The sequence below is a fragment of the Euprymna scolopes genome, chromosome 36 (genome assembly GCF_053919585.1).
Source record: "Euprymna scolopes isolate OS-2025 chromosome 36, ASM5391958v1, whole genome shotgun sequence".
NCBI lineage: Eukaryota > Metazoa > Mollusca > Cephalopoda > Sepiida > Sepiolidae > Euprymna > Euprymna scolopes.
This window is the reverse complement of record NC_136517.1, coordinates 17,576,784-17,597,228: the sequence shown is the minus strand read 5'-3', so window position 1 is coordinate 17,597,228 and position 20,445 is coordinate 17,576,784. Positions and strand designations below refer to the sequence as shown.

Genomic DNA, 20,445 nt, shown 5'->3' with positions numbered 1-20,445 from the left:
CTTACGCAGATAGATATGAAAAGTCTTTATTAAAGTTTGTGCCTATTTCCATTCTATGGAGGCAAGTCGTGAACAGACCCCACAATTTTATTATACCATCCCTATGTAAGTTAAAACATGCTTATCAAAGTATTATTATGTACAGCTACATCAAAAACACTTGTAAACGTTTTTTTTTAATTTTTAAATTTTTTATTTCCATACTTTGTGGCTTAGGCGCGTATGCAGACCCGACAATTTTAATGGATCATCATCATGCCAGATCAAACATACCCATTCCTGTGTCTTGATACATCTATCATTATATGTGATCAGTTTTCTATAATAGTCAACCATATAGGAGCCTATTTGTGACCAGACACACACACACAGACGTTCAGCTTTACATTATATATATTTCCTTGGATTTTACTTGTGCGAATGGAAATTTAATTAACTTTCTTGGATTTATATTTTTGGATTTTACCTTCATTGGATAATTTACCTTTCACCAGACTATCCAATAACTTGAAATCACCTTTTTCTTCACCATATTCCCTCTGCTTCACTTTTTGTTATCAAGTAAGACTTACTTGCAGTTTCATCAAATACTTTTGTATGCAAAATCCGATCCCGCATTTTGCTAATTCCTACCCTCTGATGAGAAGGAAAGTATTTCTTCGAAACTCCGCGGATTAAGGACTATCCACTTATTAAGTGTTTCCTTTTCAGATTAAATATGTTTTTAACTCTTTTTCAAAGTGTTTTTTTAATATGTTTTATTAACTATTTGCTCTTATTATAAGCTCTATCTCCTATTTGGTTTTATTGAGCTTTTACATCTGGTTGAGATTACTTTATAAATTCTTTAATCTTTATAATATACTTTAGTTTTACCATCTTTTTGGTAAATTTAATTGTAATTTTTATTTTTTATATATATTTTAGTCATAAAATAAGGTTAAAAAAAATATTCCTAGATTGAGATCACATTCCAAATGATTTTCAAAATTTACGAAACATTTTCAGTCTAAAATTACAAGCAAGTAACTCGTATTTGAGGCAAAAATGTTTTATTTCCTAAGTTGCTAAGGGACAAATGCTGGTGAAATGCAAGTGGTTAGAATATACCAAGAAGTGATAATGTTAAAGTCTGCATTGAGAGCAGAATACGAGAGAAAATATGAAAAAAAAAAAGATGTTGTTTAGTCATTAAATGTAGTTTTATGATGTTTCCATTATCTTCTTCTATCTATTATATAAAAGGTACATATCTGCGTGTTTGTATGTCCGCTAAAAACATTGTACACACACCAATGCGGCATCCTTAGAAAGAGCATAAAAAATATCGAAAAATTGGAAAAAAAAAATCGTCCATTATTTCGTGTAGAAATCTTGTTTTGCTTGAAGACTGGGGATCAGATAAAAACCAGTCCACAACTCCCTCTTTGTCACAGACTATTTGACCAAGATGGGCATCAAGACAGTTCCTCACTCTCCCTATAGTCCAAACCTTGCTCCCCGTAACTTTTGGTTATTCGCTAAGCTCAAAGAAAACCTCAGAGATTATCGTTATGAGACAATTGAGGAGATGAAAGAGGCTGTGATAAGAGACATTGATACGCATACACAAGAGAACTTCCATGAGGCCTTCCAGAAGTTGCTGAAATGGTATTAGTGCATTGCAAACAGAGGAGATTACTTCGAGTTTCATTCTATCAATAAATACGAATATCATACGAAAAAGTCTGGAAACTTATTGAAGGCACCTCATGAAACTCATCCAAGGCCCTCATAAAAACCCGAGGTGGGTTGAACAGGTTTCCTTCAAAGGACAAAGGAATATCAAATTCACAAGTGGTTCCTAGTTACATTTATATCCCCATCAGTAATGACAACATTAGGTTTTTGTAGTTCTTGCAGAGAGGTATCCAGATTTTCCTACATACAGCACCTGGTATTCTGAAATAGTCATTCATCTGGTACTGACCAGGTTCAATGTTGCTTAACTTTGGTGATCTAATGAGAACTGGTGTGTCAACATGATTATGCTGTTTATAGTTGATGGTTTGTGGGATTGAACTGAATATTACGGACATTCAACATAGTGTTCATCAATTCATACCTAGTCATACAGAAAATAGCAAGATGGTATCATTTCACAAGTTTTCAAATTCCAGATTAAACAATTGGGAACAAATATTAAACAGAATTTGTTTCTTGTTTGGAATTCCCCCTACATTATAAAAACAAAAATAAAGAAAAATTTGTATGATGTACATACTCATAACGAAACGAAAATATCATATTCCAAAAATCATATAAATTGATTAAGTAGTTTCATTTAAAATTTTGGAAGAACTATTGCTTTGTCGACTATTTTGAAAACAACTTATAAAAAAAAAAAAAATAACTCAACAATAATCCAAACTTGTGAGATCTATGTTGTAATCCCTACAGATTCCCATTAATTGCTTGAAAATTATCTTTTTTTTTTATTTAGCATAAAACTACTTTATCAATTTATGTCATTTTTGGAATATGATATTTTTGTTTTGTCACAGGTACATACATCATAGAGATTTTTCTATATTTCTGTTTATTAATATAGGGGAAGTCTCGACAAGAATCCAAAATTCTAATTTGGTGCTGTGACCAGGATATAGGTATTCAGCACAAACGAGTTGGCTTACTTTAGATGCTTTGTTTCCTTTCAATTCTCTGATCTTGTTTCCTTGAACTGTGATTTTGCTGTTCAATTCTTCGGCTGCAGAATCCAAGCATGTAACAGCAGGAGCATTGGTCACTTTAGCAGGAGGGCACTGAACTTTTGGGGACGATAACTGATGGCAACCGGGTTTCCAGTCAATTCCTGTCACACTTTTGTATTCTGCTTTCAACGACAGTAAAATTTTCACTTCCGCATCAATTTGGTCCTTTGGAGAAAAAAAAAGAAGTTTTAAATATCTATTTTTTTTAATCAATTGAATAAAATATTTTTTGGAAATTATTTTAATGTGATAAAACTTCTAGTAATAACAAAGCTAAGTGGAATTTCAAAGTCAGACTCAAATAGCAATACATCTGACATACGATACTTGATTTGAACTAAAAACAAAAAAAAAAAAAAGCAATACATCTGACATACGATACTTGATTTGAACTAAAAACAAAAACAAAAAAAAACAAAAAAAAAACAAGAATATTTAGCAGAGGAGCCAAGACATAACTATATAAAAAAATATATACAAGAAATAAATGTTACCGTAGCCAATACAAGTTAATTTTATATCTACCTGGCTCATTTGTTTTGGTTTCCAAGTAGTTTTTATTAATCTTTATTTAATCTCAAAAATTCAGTTTTTCCAAGCGGATTTGAAAAAAAAATGGTGGCATCTTCTTTGGAAAAACCAAGCCTCGTTTTGAATTCAAGGTTTACAGGGGGTTTGAATTCTTTTGGTATTTTTTTTTTTTTTTTTTTTACAAGAGTACCCAGCATAGTATAAACACCTCAACCTCCCCATGTTAAGAACGGCTTTAGAAATAAACATTTTCCAACCGCGAAAGCCGTTCTTAACCTGGGAAGATTGGGGTGTTTACGCTGGATACTCTCATAAAAAATACCAAAAGAATTCAAAACGAGGCTTGCTGCCATTTTTTTCAAATCCGCTCGGAAAAACTGAATCTTGGAAATTAAATAAAGAGCAATAAAAACTACTTGAAAACCAAAACAAATGAGTCAGGTTGATATAAAATTAACTTTTGTTGGCTACAGTAACATTTATTTCTTGTATATATATATATATATATATATATATATATATATATATATATATATAGAGAGAGAGAGAGAGAGAGAGAGAGAGAGATAGAGAGAGGGAGGAGTATTGGTTGAAGAGAGCTTGATATAGATATCTTAAATGGTCCTAATTATCGGGCTTGAAACCGACGGTACCAATGACTTGTCTCATCTAACAACTTTCTGTACACAAAATACAAAATTATATATTTCATATAGTTGTTTCTTTGCTTCTCTGATAAATTACCAAAAACAAAAACTCTTTTTCAGCCCCAAAAAAGGCATATTGCCACTTAGTTGTAAGGGCATTCAGGATCGTGTCTAACAAGGGACTGTGGGGAGTTCAACTGTCAATGTTTATTCACATTACATTTAAACTTCTGCAGGTTAATATAGTCAGGGAAGCAGTAAAACAGTGAGGGAATTCCAAAATCTAGAAAAAAATCTATTAGAGTAGAAGGCTTTCTAGCATCTAGGAACATCAACAGTGAAGGTATGGGACTTTTTGAGGTTCTTAGATGTCATAAAGCCTATTTTAATAGTTTCTTCCATCGGACTGTTAGACTTTGGAATTCCCTGCCTGTTTCCTGCTGCACTCATCAACATGTTTAAATTACCTGCTTTTGGAACGCTGTTCCGCTGGCATGGCTTCCAGTTGAATACAACATGGTGCCTTCAAATCTAATGTAAACAAATTCCTGTTAAGCCGTCCTCATAAATAATCAAATTCTACCCAATTTACACCATGTGATTAATACACCATCACCTTACATTCGTTAAATCTTATCCTCGAGTGGCATTCGGGCCTTGGTAAGTGGTTGACTCCTAAGTAAAAAAAAAAAAAAAAAAAAAAAAAAGACGGACATTTTGTTGCTCAACTCCATACAGTCCAGAGTTAGACACAATCCCAAATAATAGCCTCTCATGTTTCAAGTGGCAATATGCCTTGTTTGGGATGAAAAAAACCCCAAAAAAACAAGTACTAAATCATCAGTATAAAGCATCTCTCCATCAAAATGCGATCCGTAATTTCATGGCACTTTTACGAGCAATTGCAATTTGAGGAAAACAGGGTTGGAGCGGGAGGCTAATCCGACAATCAAAAGTGGAGAAGAAAATCAAACGTTATTCTTATTGGTTTCAGAAACAATAACGCTAGCAAAGATGTACTCTGGCGAATACCAAGTGGTTTGCTTACTTTCGGTGCTTTGTTTCCTTTAATCTCTCTGATTTTGTTTCCTTGAACTGTGATTTTGGTGTTCAGTTCATCAGCTGCAGGATTCGAACTAGCTGGAGCTGGAGCATCAGCCATTTTGGCTGGAGGGGACTGAGCTTTCTGGGAAGATGATGGGTTACAACCAGGTTTCCACTCATTGCCTGTTGCACTTTTGTATTCAGCTTTCAACGAAAGTAAAATTTTCACTTCCTCGCCAATTTGATCCTTTGGGAAAAAAATGATAGAAAAAATAAAATTAATCAATTTGATGAATATCTATTTTATTTACGTATAAATTTCAGATGTTGGAAAGACCGATCCCCACATTCAATACCGGGCACCATAAAATCTCCCTTCTAGTGAAAAATAAAATACATATATGACAATATTATAGGACTAGAAGGATTAATGCAAACTTTGTTTTTCTGAAAACACAAAAACTTAGAAATTAATTTTCTGAAGAAATGGTTGGAGACAGAAACAGATGAAGAATAAAGGCCAGCCTTTGACCATTCCAAAGTCAGAAAGGCAGCTTCCCACAGATTGAAAATTGTAAATATTTACCAAAACCTTATAATGATAAAAATAATTTGAGAATTGTTAATCAAATTCTTTTGGAAGAAAGGTGGAATTATATAAGAAATATCTACGTAACCAGTAACTTTTCTCCTTTCTTTTCCAAACAACAACCAACATGCCTGAGGACGGTTGAAGACCAATCTGACAAAAACGTTGCACAAATAACACTGAAGATGAGAAAAATAGTCTGATTAATCGATGCCTCTGTTCAGTTTCAAAAGATAAAAGATACCCCCAGTAGGAGCAGTTGCGTGCGTAATCGTGAGGCAAGGGTTACGCAATCTCCAACCACACCTCTCCTGAATCGGCAGTGTTTGAGTCCAGTGGCAAGGAGAAGTCCAGGATGACTGGAAACAATGCCGAGATAAGCAGAGAGCACATACAGAACTCGGAAGTTCCAAATGGTTACCCATTTAGCACTGATCAGGTTCAATGGTGCTTAATTTTGATGATCCAACGGGAACCTGCATGTCAATGTGATTATGCCGTATATGGCAATACAAGTAATATAAACAATCAGCCCTCATCTAAAAAATTCAGAACTTGAATATTTATTTACAACAAAACATTCCAGCACACAAGCTGGTTGCTCTTTGCTCAACAAGGTCAGCATTTACAAGGCAGTGGACAATTCATTTTGTATCAAGTACATCCAAGGATGGAGTACTGCTGCCACATCTGGGCAGGAGCTGCTAAAAACAGCCTATCCTGCCTTGACAGAGTACAAAATAGATTTTGTGGCTTAGTGGGGGATGCCCTTTTCTTTTCCCTGTAACCTCTCCCTCACAGAAGAGACATTGCGAGCCTGTCTTTGTTTTATCATTATTTCCATGGCAAGTGCTCATTACTAATACTCATTACTAATACTAGTATTACAATACTAATAATTACTACGACACTATCCCATTGATTACTGTACATGCAACAACCCTTATCCCCGAGTGGCTTCCGGGCTTGATAAGTGATGACCTCCATGTAAAAAAAAAAAAAAAAAAAATCAGACAATAAAGTAATTACATGTTGTAATGAGGAAATTTTATTTATCAATGTTGCAGATGCCCCCCACCTTTTCCCCTTTTCGTGCCAATCTGTTTTTATGTTTTTACACGTTATATTTACCTTGCTGGCTTTATCAGCTTTCAGTTTGCGAACTTTGTCTCCCTGGGCCACAATTTTGTTGTTTATCTCTTCTGCGGGAGAACCACCCGGATTCTTCTTCTCATCCACAACGTTGGAAGAACTTGTTGGCACAAATCCAGGTTTCCAGTCAAATCCGGAAAGGTTTTTGAATTCAGACTTCAGAGAAAGTAAAACCTTCACTGAACTATCAATTTCATCCTGGAATCAACAAAAAATAACGTTACTAAATAGAAATCAACGACAAAACATATTTATTAGGTTTGTTCTTGCCGTTTTTTTTGGTTTTTTTAAACATATTGTGTTTTGAAAATTGATTTGTTATATTTTATTTTTCGAGTCAAAATCAAATGATTTCTACTGAAAATGTATTGAAAATTTTGTTGAATGTTGGGAAAAAAGTTGTGAACACAATGGGTTGGTTGGTTGGTTGTTTTTGTTTTACGGCATATCAACCCTTTTCGGGTTATTTAATGCCGAATCCAAAGATTTTGAAGAAAATATTTTTAATAGAATATATTTGTTGTTTTCATGTTGGTTTCTATTTAACCCATAGTTGGGACCCTAACAGGTACTACCACTCCGGGTCAGAGTGGACCTGGGAGCAATGGCAATTAAAGGGTGGCTCCACACTCCCCAAAGCCCACAAGCTGGGGCCTCACCACTGGATATAGTTTAAGGTCATATCCAGGACCCCCATTGAGGGACTTTTACCCTCTGCAGGGGGGCAGTCGGCATATTCTAATGCCCCACCGACAGGGCCGAACACAATGGGAGAATACATCATTGATTAAATAGTTGTTAGTTCTCATTTTACTTTTAAAAAAAATGTAGATTCAACAAGCCGAGCATGCGAGGTCTCCACTAATGAAAAATTTACTTTCATCATGACTAATGTTTATGCAAAATTTAAAAAAAAAAAAAAAAAAAAAAAAAATCCAAGACTGAAATTCTTTTTTACAAAATTCTATATTAAGAAAAGTGCGAACAGACAAACGATTTTGGGACAATTTTACCCCTATAATGCCCCCTGGGGGAAGGGGGAGGTCAACCAAAGTTATTTTGGAAAATCCATTCTGGCAAAAATTTACTTTCAATAGACTAATGTTTGTGCAAAATTTCAAAAATAATCCAAGGCATGGTTATTGAGAAAAGTGTGAACAAATGAACAGACGAACGGATGTAAATTACTAGGTCCAATCCCTCCTTTGTTGGGGGACCAAAAAGGGCAAGAACTTATTAACCAACCTAATACTTATTGTTGCAATATTTTTGACATAATAGAAGGATATGATCACATAGATTTGGGTGATTCTATTTATAACCATATGTGATAAGAATGAACAAATCAGTTGCAAGAATGATTTTATTGAATCTTGTTGAATTTGTCAGTGAAATCTTTCCATCTCAATACGAGAAGATTCTGCTGATCATGACTGGATTAATTTTTTGCCTGGAGAAGCTTCTCTAACTGGAATTATGCTGCCATTCTTTTTTGTTTGGAACTACATTTTTCTATTTTAAGAAAAGTTATGCAGAAAGGTTCTCCAAGTTCAACAAGATACACCTGAAGAAGATCAGAGGTTACATTGACTGAAGTAGTGTGAAAATAATAGTACAAAGAATTCAAATAATTCCTCCAAGTTTATTTTCTGTCATTTCATTGGCAACTTTAACTTAAAATCATTCTGTGTGGTGATATATGATGGAGTTACGACTTCATCAAGATCATAAGGTTTCACACCTTGTACCATTTGTAATTCAGGGAATGCAAACATAATTCTAACTTTTGTTTTGCTATTCAGACCAAAAAAGGCCTTAATATCAAGAAAACTACTTGTCTGCCTCAAATTTGAACATGATATTTGTTTTCAGCATACCCAAAAACCTATAAAAATCATCACTTTACAGGTGGGTGTTGAGTTGCCATTAAAGTAAAAATTTACTAACCATTGTTTACTGTGTGGAGTAAATTTTCAAATACTCTTTTTCACCTCAAATAAGACATATTGCCAATTGGAATGTAAAAACTACTATTTAGGATTGTGTATAATAGGAGATGGTGAGGAGTTGAGCAGCGAGATGTTTGCTCGCATTACATTTAAACTTCTGCTTCTTAGTCAAGGAAGCAGGAAAGTTTTGTTTTTTTTCTTGTCGACTGGAAACACTCGTCTAGCTGAAAATACGGTACTCCTGCAGTATTTTACCCACCGATTTCACAATCTTAGCCGAGCGTTGATCGACATCCGTCGGAAAACGTCGGAACATGGCGAGCGGTACGATACTCTATCAGCCAATCAGGGCGCTTCAAACAAATGCGCAGCAGACGAATAATTTTCATTGAAATTACACACATAGCGTTTTATTTCAGTTATTTTATTGTTCAAAGTAAAAATACACAGCCTTTCATTTCAGCTATTTAATTTAGCGATAAAAAAAACCAAAAAACCGGTAGCTGTTGGAAACATATTTATGCGAATTTATGTGGAGACAAAAAATTTGGACACAACCCTTTTGTCTCCATAATAAATCAAATCGCGGAAGGCTACCCGGTTTGGGAAGAAGCTTCTTTCCACATCCTCTGAAAACCCTTTGCTCCCTACAGTCAGTAGAAAATCTTCCAGTCGGAACTAAAGATAAACAGTAATTGTTGTCCCCCCCCCCACAAACATTACTGAAAAAAATAAACAAAAAAAAACATTGTTGTTACTGTTTAATAACGTTTTGTTAAAAACACACAAAAAAAAAAAAAAAATGCATTGAAGTGTTTATTACTGTTGCTTACCACCCCCCCCCCCCCCAAAAAAAAGCTATCGGAAAACAAAATGAACCAAAAAAAAAAAAAAAATATTCAACAAAATAAATTTATTCTACTTTAAAAAAAACTTACGGTAAGTGTTTGTGATTTATTTTATCCAAATTTTTTGTATTAATTTTATCCATTTTGTTGTGTGTGTGTGTAATATCTTTTCCTTGTAATGTTGTTGCTATTCACATACTTTTAGCGTTCTTGCACCGTAGCTCCGAATTCTCGGCTTTGGTCGGCGTTAACGCCGAAAGCGTTCATCAACGCTCGGCTAAGATCGTGAAATCGGTGGGTAAAATACTGCAGGAGTACCGAAAATACTATCAATAATTCCCCCCTCACTCTTTATCTGCGCCTAAACCTAAACGTAGATTCCACGAAAAAAACTTCTTTCTTAGAACTGCGTGCCTGTGGAACTGTCTTCCGTTCTCCTGCTTTCCAGCTGACTACAATCTGATTGTCTTTAAGTCCAACGTAAACAAATTCTTGATGAGCCGTTCCACTTAAGTTAACAAATTTACCGAATTTCTATTACTAACAATTGTTCAATATTGTTCAATTGACTACTGTACACTCTTAACCCTTATCCTCGAGTAGTCTCTGGGCCTTGATAAGTGGTGATGCCCATGTAAAAAAAAAAAAAAAAAAAGAAGATTTTATCCAAAAGAATTCTCCCAACAAATGAAATTTGCAACTGTTGGATTATTTTATATCAAATTAATAGAGTATATTGATTTCTCCACCAAAGATAATCCGATATTCATTTTTTGTTTTAAAAAGATCTTTGAAATTCAACATAACTTAAACTTGCAAAAAGATTAAACACAATATGATCCACAGATTAAACGCAAATGATCTACAGATTAAACGCAAATGATTTATAGATTAAACGCAATATGATCTATAGATTAAACGCAAATGATTTATAGATTAAACGCAAATGATCTATAGATTAAACGCAAATGATCTATAGATTAAACGCAAATGATCTACAGATTAAACGCAAATGATCTACAGATTAAACGCAAATGATCTATAGATTAAACGCAAATGATCTATAGATTAAACGCAAATGATCTATAGATTAAACGCAAATGATCTATAGATTAAACGCAAATGATCTACAGATTAAACGCAAATGATCTACAGATTAAACGCAAATGATCTATAGATTAAACGCAAATGATCTATAGATTAAACGCAAATGATCTATAGATTAAACGCAAATGATCTACAGATTAAACGCAAAAATCCTTCCATTATTTTCCCATTTTTTCTGTTTTCATGATTTTCATTCATCATATCGTCATCGTTTTTAAAAAATTTAAAAATGGATCTATAATCGGGCACGTGCATTTAATGATGAAAATTCTTTCAAATTCAAACGAAAGCCACACGGAAATACGAAGACATATAAAAGTAGAAATAAAAATACCTTAGAAACTTTGTCAGCCTTTAACTTTCGGATAATATTTCCTTGTTCCTGGATTTTTCCGGAAAGATCAAGAGCATCCTTGGACAGCATTGTTGGAGGATTTTCTTCCTGGGGAGATTTTTCGGCGGATTTTCCTTTCTTGCTCTGCGACTTCTGGAAAGAAACAAGAATAAAATATGGAGTCACTCGACAAATACAACGATGACACAAAAAAGCATCGTCATCGAAAATAGGATGCTATTAAAGTGTAAACGTGTTGCTGACACATGTGAAGAATGGCAGACGTTGGATGCCTAGACGAGGGAAAAGCGATGGTTGAGGGGAAGGCAGAGAGGACTGAAAATATCTCTGGCCAGAATCAGACCACCCAAGAGATATTCTCTTTCTTTGAAGAAAATAAGACCTTCATTGAGTGAAAAGAGTTTTACTGGGATCAGCTATCTAAGACGAAAAATGCTCAGTGTCATCTATGGGGGAGCTCAGAAATGGATTCAGAAAGGAGACTGGTTAGATGTTATCTTCACTGGATGTCTTAACTTCTGAATGATGACCACTAACATGAGGTCAAACCAGCCAAGGATGAAAAGATTTCATCTCCGAGCAGGTTGAATCCTTTAGAACTCTCAGTAAAGGACTATATTAATGGGTCTCGTATGCTTCGGTTGTAGGTTAATTAATTAGTTAACTATTAACTTTTGATAGTTAATTATGAATTAAATAAAAACATACCCTGTTAGTTTCTAATAAAATTCACATGGGAAGTCATATCGATGGTTGATAAAAAGATAAATTAATTAACATATCGCATGTTTTAGTTTTAACACACACACAGAGACAGTCTGTCTTTATTTACACAATAATAAGACAAAGAGAGCGAGTATACGTAAACACTCATTTTATATACAAAGAGAAGACAACTCCAAGTTACTCAACACGTGATCAAAAACCCAGACAAGGGGAGACAACTTTTCAGATGGTTCAAGAGAAATTATTGTTGCAGTCTTCACAGTATAAAAATCTAATTGACACTAACAAATTTGCAATATCGGTCTGGTCAGGCAAGGATCTGATGCTGCAAATCTATCATTTAACAACATAGGAAGGTACTACTTGTAATTTTCAAAAAATAATAAACTATTTGTTTAAAAACTGGATGTCTTGTTTTGCTTGGTAAGAGGACTCTTCATTGCAACATGAATTGGATCAGCGAACAAATTTGGTTCAGACACAACATGAGACAATTACGGTGGATTTCAAAATCTCAGGAAGGATGGCGCACGGAAGTCATAAAATTTCTTATGTAAAAAAATATTGTACATTTTAAAATGTTACTTGACATAGTTTCAAAACTGAAACAGCTTTTAAATAAATCTTTAGAAAGAATTGCTTCTGCATTTTAAAGTTTTTTTTTTTTTACTCTTAACATACAGCACCATGTTACTAGTTCCGCAAATGATCAAAATAGACTTCTCGACAGATTCATATTCTAACCAACTGTTATGGAGATGAGTCGAGTGATCAGCACCATCATATGGGACTTCTTTAACCACCTTGATCTAATAATAATGACCTGTACCACACCAGAGACCATCGTAAACTGACTTGGCGCTACAAGCACCTCTCCATTGCCATTATGCAATGGAATGCCTTGAGCCTGCTCTCGGTCTCCCATGGCAGTAGGACATCTCCTAAAATTTCCTGGTGTTCTGAATATAGATTTTTAAAATTTGGTGGTTGAAAAAGATATTCATGAATGTTTTAATTCAAATCTAATATTCATATTTTGTGAAATGTTAAATTACAAATTTGTTCAGTAAAGTTTCTCTTTGTTAGATGCTGTAATAGTCTTCCTAAAAACAGAATTATTTATATCTATCTATATACATACAGTTAAGTGTGTGTGAAACTCTCTACCAAACTAATGTCAATTTTTGGTGTGCGAACTTAGAACTGGATATATAGCCTGTAATCATACAACACATTTGAAAATATTAAAAATTTCAAACAAAACCATTGGATTCTGCATTAAATAAATTGAAAAGGGGCAGTTATTTTTCATTTTTATTTTTGATATGCCATGAAGCAATATCAGCACCATCAACAAGACCACGTAACAATAACTAATTAACCAGTCTTCAAATATTTCTTCACCGTGTTGAGTTCAATTGTTTTGTAGAGGAAAAACCTTTTGTTTTTGGCTTTGTAGAACAGGATTGCATTTTGCGAAGAGAAAGGGGGAGAAAAAAAAAAGCAATAACATCAATATTTGGTGCATTTTTGGTCAGGACACTGATATCTTCAGACAGCCCATTCTGGTAGCGCCAAATAATAAATTCTTGAAGTTGAGCTATACAAACCTTTTAACAAAAAGGATTGCTGTTTCTGAATTTTTGAGATGAGGATTGGTTATTTGTATTATTATTCATCGGACTACTGTTCTCACCTTGAGTGTGGACGATCGAAAAAATACACTTGCGAATTACTTAGGACCTCTATCCAATCATGGCTGATGGAACAAGAGCACGGTACCCTTGTGACGTAAATAAAGGGTTCCGTCCAAATTCCCGAGTTCGACAAGATACGCCTGAAGAAGGTCGGAGGTTACATTGACCGAAACATTGTGAAAATCACACTCAAGATGAGAACAGTAGTCCGATGAATAATCCTACAAAAAGGATTGCACTCCGCTTTAAATAAATTAGAAAGAGCGAAGATGTCTTAGAACGAAACCAAAAATTATGAGGGACAACAAAAACAACAAAAATAGGTCACCAACCTCTTTGGCGCTCATATCTTTGTTCGAGCCTTCCTGCTTGAATTTCGAACCACATTTCGGCTTTTCTTTCTGATGACCATCAGGAATAAAGAACAGAACACAGGGATTTTCCACACCAGAATAACGACTGCAAGATTAGAAAATTAAATATACAATTACAAAATTATAACGATGTATCAGGTTGACAAGAAAGTTCTTGTGTTTTTTACTTTTAAATTCTGATGAATATATCTCGGCTCTAAATAAAAATTTATTGATCCAAATAAGCACCATCAGAATCAACACACTCCAACGTAAAATACGTGTATTTATGCCAGTAACATAAAAATCATGCGTTCTGGTAGCAATTAAGTCATTGAATGTGTTTTTGATATCGCTTAGGTTTTTGAAGCATTTCTCATGCAGAAAGTTGTTGAGATGCTTGATAAAGTGGTAGTCAGCAGGTGAGATATCTGGAGAGTATGGTGGATGTGGTAGAGTTTCGTAGCCCAATTCATTCAACTTCTGCAGGGTCGGCTTAGCAACATGCGGTCGGGCATTGTCATGGAGAATTGGGCCTTTTCTGTTGACTAATGTTAGGCGTTGTTGTTGAAATTTTTTATGCATTTCATCCATTTGTTGACAGTACTTCATTGCCATAATGGTTTCAGCTACATTAAAAAAAAACTGACCAGTCGCAGACCACCAAACAGTCAAGATGACCTTCTTTTGATGCAACTCTGGCTTTGGAAACTATTGTGGCGCTTCGTCGGCATTTAACCACTGAGCTGAGTGTCCCCAGTTGTCGTAAAGAACTCACTTTTCATCACATGCCGCAACCAGGTTGAGAAATGGGTCGTTCTTGTTGCATAAAAGAAGAGTAGATGACACTTCATAGCAGCATTTCTTTTGTTTTTCAATTTGTGAGGCCCTATTTATCAAGTTATTTTTTTTTTTTTTTTCCAATCTCTATCAAGTGGTTGGAAATTGTTATATACGTTACGTCTAATTCAAAAGCAAGTTCTCAAACAATTGTACGTAGATTGGTTTCAATTAAGGCTCTTAATTGATCGTTGTCAGCAAAAAAAAAAAAAAAAAAAAAAAAAAATCACTGAAAACCTCTTTGGAAAAGATCTTAAATTTATTATAAAAAAAAAAATAGTTGTGAAAATAGGCAGAAACAATTCTATGGATTTTTTTTTTTTTTTTACAAATTCAGAGCATTTAGTAAATTATTATATGTATTATTCGGTGAGTTAATTACAGATTGCGGCTAATCTGAACATTTTTTTTTTCAAACATAACTCCATAACTCAATCCTAAACTGGTGAATATTTTAACATGGATATATATAGGGAAATCAATGTTGAAAAAAAACTTTCTAATAATTAATAATAAAAATACAGAAAGGACAATTTTGAATCATCATTACTTCCGGTAACAGGCTCACACAAAACTTTGGGTAACTTTTGTTGACTATAACCAAATCTTTTTTTTTGTAGAACACATGGTAAGCCAACTTCATTTCTTATTTGCTCTCTCCTCCCCTGGAAGTAAAACTACCAAAAAAAAAGAAAAACAATTGCCCTTTTTTTCTATTTCTTTACTTTCATCTTATTTTTCTGTTTTTCTTTCTTGTTTTTGCATTAATTTCTCCACTAAAATTTGATTTTTAATCATGGTTTTAAGTTAGTTCATCTTTACTAGCTCAAACCACCATGATAAACAACTCAAACCACCTCTAAATCTAGTATGCTGCTCAAACTACACATAAGGATAGAAGTCATTGATTTTTATTATTTTTTTGTTTTTATTATTATTGTCATTTCCCTCCAAACAAGGCACAAGGCCACTTAATTGTGAGAGGCTATTATTTAAGACCAGATTTGCAGGGATACTATTTATTGATTTGGGCAGCAAAATGTCTGTTTACATTACACTTAAATTTCTGCATGTAAGTACAGTCGGGGAAGCAGGAGCCCGGGAGGGAATTCTAAAGAGCAGCAGTCCGAGGGAAAAAGCTTTTCAAGTAGAAGGCTTTACGGCATCTAAAGATCTCTACAGTTTAGGGGTGGGATTTTGCTGCTCACTGAGTTTATTGAGGGTATTGTTGTCAAAGGGGTACTAGTGCTTAGAGTTCATTAGAGCACTTGCCATTGAAATACTTCTAAAGCAGACACAATGATGCCACGTTTCGGTGATGGGACAGAGGTTGGAGTTTAGTTGATAGTTCAGGACCTATTAGGTTGGCGACTCTTTTTTTTTAACCCTATTTAGGAGCGAGAGTCTAGTGACAGATGCATCAGCCCAGATATGGTAACAATACTGCATGCATGAGCGAACTGTAGCCTTGTAGAGATACAGAATACTCTCAGGTTTGAGTAACCTTTTAGCATGGTAGATAGAGCCCACTCTCCTAACAGCAGCCTTAGTAATTGACTCTATGTATTTGTTCCAATTCATCTTGTCTGTGAATGTTAAGCCTAGGAGCTTGAGGGAATTATTTTCAGGTAATGTATCATTAACCATAGTAATTAGTGATTGAGAAGGTTTCTTGGAATTATTAAAGGAAATGAGCTTAGTTTTGGCAGCATTGAACGTTATCAATAAGTTACGGCTCCACTCCACTACAGACTGGAGGTTTTCGTCTAGAGTGTTAGCAATTCCCTTAGATATGTTTAAAAAAATAAAAATAACAGAGATGGCATTAAAGAAGAGAGAAAAGAAAAAACACAAGAAAATATCACTAAAAAGTCTCCCTCTTTTTGTTACTAATACCACTACTAATTGAACATGTTCTTGTAGAATTATTCTCTTCCTCTTTTTTTTTTTTCCAAAATCTAACCAATAACAAAATTCCTTGTTTAATTCTTATAAAGAAAAATAACAAAAACTAATATTAAAACAACACTTGAAAAAAAAGCGATGTTATCTGCTTGCATAATGTCCTCCATTAGTTTTCTTTTTAAGAGAACGCAAACAAAAAACAGCATATCAATCAAAAGTTTGGTGTTTATTTAGAATTCAACTTAAATTAAAAAAATAAAACAAAAATATAGACAAATCTTTATGATGTATGTACCCATCACAGAATGAAGATGTCATATTCCAAAAGTAATGTAAATTGATCAAGTAGTTTCCTTTTTAAATAAAAAAATCAAATTTCATGTCCAGCGAGACGATAGAGCCATCAGTTGCTGTTTTTTTTTAATAAAAATTTAACTACTGAGATTTATGGATAGTGCTTATTTAGAATTCAACTTAAATAAAAAAATTTTTTTAAAAATACAGAAAAATCTTTGATGTACATACTTGTCACGGAATGAGGATGTCATTTTCCAAAAATAATGTAAATTGATAAAGCAGTTTTTTTTTTAAAATAAGAAAATCAAATTTTTGACCAGCAAGATGATGAAGCTGTAAGTTGTAACAATGTTTTTTAAAATTCTAGAGCAGACAACTCACGTTAACTAGCAAGATTTATGAGCAGTGCTATGGCTGCAAAAAAAAATCATAAAATTTGATTTTCTAAATTAAAATTAAAAACTACTTAATCAGTTTATTTGATTTTTTGAATATAACATCTTCATTCCGTGATGAGTACATACATAAAGATTTTTGTATTATTTCTTTTTTTAATTAAGTGTAATTTAATTTTAAATAAGGACAATTTTATAATTGAACATGCAACAATATTCATATGCATCAAAAGTGCTCATCATCAATAGTTCATGATGACAAATCTGAACTATGATTTGAAAAAAAAAAAAAAAAAATCCAGAACCCATATGCCCATATATAGAATGCATCCCCCAAATTATGTTTACCCCCCCCACCTCCCATCCACTAGAATAAAATTTCCATTGCAATAGTTTACCCACCTGGCAGGCTCATATGGTTGATCGCAGATGTAAAATCCTTTTCGCTGTAACTGAATGATGTCTCCTTTTTTAAGGTCAGCCAAACATGGATCTCCGAGCATACTTTCTTCATTCTAAAAAGGGAAAGCATTTAATATTAGTGTTGGGACGATTAATCAGAATTGAAATCGAAACTTTTTGGGGGTATCGGAATTGAAAAATTTTTGTGCCTATTTCCCGATGCTAAAAACGATTCTTTCAGTTCTGTCTTTTTTATTTGATTTCGTTTAAAAAAAAATCTAACTGATGATAAAATTATAAATATTTATTGATTTTTAAAATACCAGTAAAACTAAAACATATAGATCATTCCTCACAAGTGTATTTTTACATTTGCAAAAATATCTGCTCATTTAACATGTTTTTTATGATAATCAGCAAAAAATAGCAACTTTATAGTTAAATATTTAGATTTATAAAGAATCGGAATCAGTAATTATATTGGAATCATCTTATCACTATTTAATATATCAGGTTGTTAGATAAGTTCCACTCATTTCATAAAAAAATTGTTCTAAAACATGTTTTGATATTTGGCAAAGTTATATATCATTAGAAAGCAAGTATTCTGTTCTACAAAATAATGGTCATCGTTTTTTGCTCATATAATTCTTTCGTCAAATGGTTTGTTAAGTAGATAAAGAATCACATTTTCGACACCTTCTTTCCGCTTTTAATCAAGGTGAAAAAGTGAGTGAAGTAACCAAGGATATCTGTGCCGCATTTGGAGAAAACGCTATAGCTGAGAAAACTGTTTCAGACTGGTTTACCAGATTCAAACACGGTAATTTCAACCTCAATGACGCTCCTCATTTCGGAAGACCAATCAAGATAGACGAAGATCAACTCAAGGTTCTTTTGAAGGAAGATGGCCATCAAACATGTAGAGAAATGGGTGAAAAGATGAAGTGAGATTTTGCAACAATTTCATGGCACCTTCAGTTGATGGGACACAAATGCTTGGAGTTTGGGTCCCACACAAACTTATTTTGCTGTTAAAATTTTTTGATTTTCTTAAAAATGAAACGGTGGAAACTTATGCAACAACCTAACAGAAAAAAAAAGGAGTGTCCAAAGTTGACAGACAATAGATCAAACAATTCTGAGAAAAAACATGCCATAGTAGTATTTATAAAAAATGATTGGGACTAGCAACATCACGTCTGTTAGAAGAGATGTTGCAAAGAAGAAGAAAGAGTAGAGCCAATCAAATTTCAGATACATTTCTGCACCTCAAACAAGATGTTCACCAAATATGACAACAGTACTCCATACATGACTTAACTCTTCTCTAAAGGGATATATCACGATAGAGATGGGAAGGTAAGTGAGAAATTAAAAAGACAAAAGAGGGACAAAACAATTTACCCTGGAATCTTTATTCGCAAAGGTCTTGAAATCTTCGTCTTTACCAAGAATTGGTTTGCTGATGATGTGGTCAAATGTAATGGCAGTGACAGGCACAAATGGACACTCAGAAGATTCTGCTAACCAAGTCACTTTTTGGGTTTTCTTGTAATCCTGAAAAGGAAAAACAGAAAAAAAGAAAAGATTAGTTATCCTCATTCAACATCACCTGAAAAATATTAATCAAAGGGGAGTAACTCTTTAAACTTAATACACCGTTTCCTAACCCGACTGACTTTTCGCGATCATTTGAAACAAATTCTCAAGGAAAAAAATGCAGTCAATATAAAATGCATGTTTAGAATGAGACTTGTTTAAGAAGACAAAAATACAGAAAATTTTTTTATGGAGTATGTCCTGGAACAAAGATGTTACATTCCAAAATCACGTAAATTAAATATTTTTTTTTTACTGAAGAAAATTAATTTTTACAATTTTTAGCTTAATCATATTATTAGATTAATTATATTTTTAGCAATCATTGATGATCTCTTATGGAGAAATAAATAAATCTCATTAGTCGAATCGAGTTGTCCACCCTTGAATCTAAATGCAACCTAAAAAATATGGTGCCTACCGACTATCCCATCCAACTAGTTATAAAATTTGATTTCATTAAATAAAAAAAATTAAAAAATACTTAATTAATTGACATAATTTTTGGAATATGATACCTATATTCTGTGATGTATACATACATTATAATCAAGCTCTAGTCCATCACCTTACACAGCTGCTAAACTTCTGACCAACAATCAATATGGATTTAGGCAAGCCCGTTCCACAGCAGATATCCTAACTGTAATCTCTGAATGTATATACCGTTCACTGGACAAAACAGGGAAGGGTAGAGCAGTAGCCTTCAATATATCTAAGGCTTTTGACAGGGTATGGCATGATGGTCTTCTAAGGAAAATCAGATCATATGTTATCACTGGAAGAATACATAAAGTAATTAAATCCTTCTTAAGTAAGAGAAAAATCCTGGTTGTCTCGACAGTCGTACATCTAAACAATATGATATAAATGTGGGAGTACCTCAGGGGTCTATACTTGGACCTTTATTAATCCTGATATTCATAAATGACCTCCCTGATAAAATTGTTTCTGAAATGGGTATATTTGCTGATGACACCACTCTCTATAACAGGCACAAGAGGAAAACAAATGAACACATATCTAAGGAAATGGCAGAAACACATCACCAATCTGTAGGGGAATGGAGACAAAAATGGATGGTCACATTCAATGCTGCCAAAACTAAGCTTGTTTCCTTCAATAATTACAAGAAACCTTCTCTACCACCAATAGCAATGGCCAAAAACACATTACCTGAAAGTACTTCTTTTAAACTCCTCGGCCTAACATTCATAGGCAACATGAACTTGAATAGATACATTGAGAGCATTGCC

At 33.8% G+C, this 20,445-nt stretch overlaps 1 protein-coding gene across 1 annotated transcript in view; it reads right to left on the bottom strand.

Moving 5' to 3' along the window:
- Positions 1 to 20,445, bottom strand: part of LOC145260363 (bifunctional glutamate/proline--tRNA ligase-like) — a 121,993-nt gene that overhangs the window by 27,049 nt on the left and 74,499 nt on the right. Inside the window, exons 17-23 of the mRNA XM_080118299.1 lie at positions 18,995 to 19,147; positions 17,588 to 17,700; positions 13,728 to 13,854; positions 10,952 to 11,104; positions 6,693 to 6,911; positions 4,977 to 5,219; positions 2,673 to 2,915 (exon numbers count right to left, since the gene is read on the bottom strand). Of these exons, the coding sequence (XP_079974425.1) occupies positions 2,673 to 2,915; positions 4,977 to 5,219; positions 6,693 to 6,911; positions 10,952 to 11,104; positions 13,728 to 13,854; positions 17,588 to 17,700; positions 18,995 to 19,147 (1,251 nt within the window). The remainder of the gene's footprint in view (positions 1 to 2,672; positions 2,916 to 4,976; positions 5,220 to 6,692; positions 6,912 to 10,951; positions 11,105 to 13,727; positions 13,855 to 17,587; positions 17,701 to 18,994; positions 19,148 to 20,445) is intronic.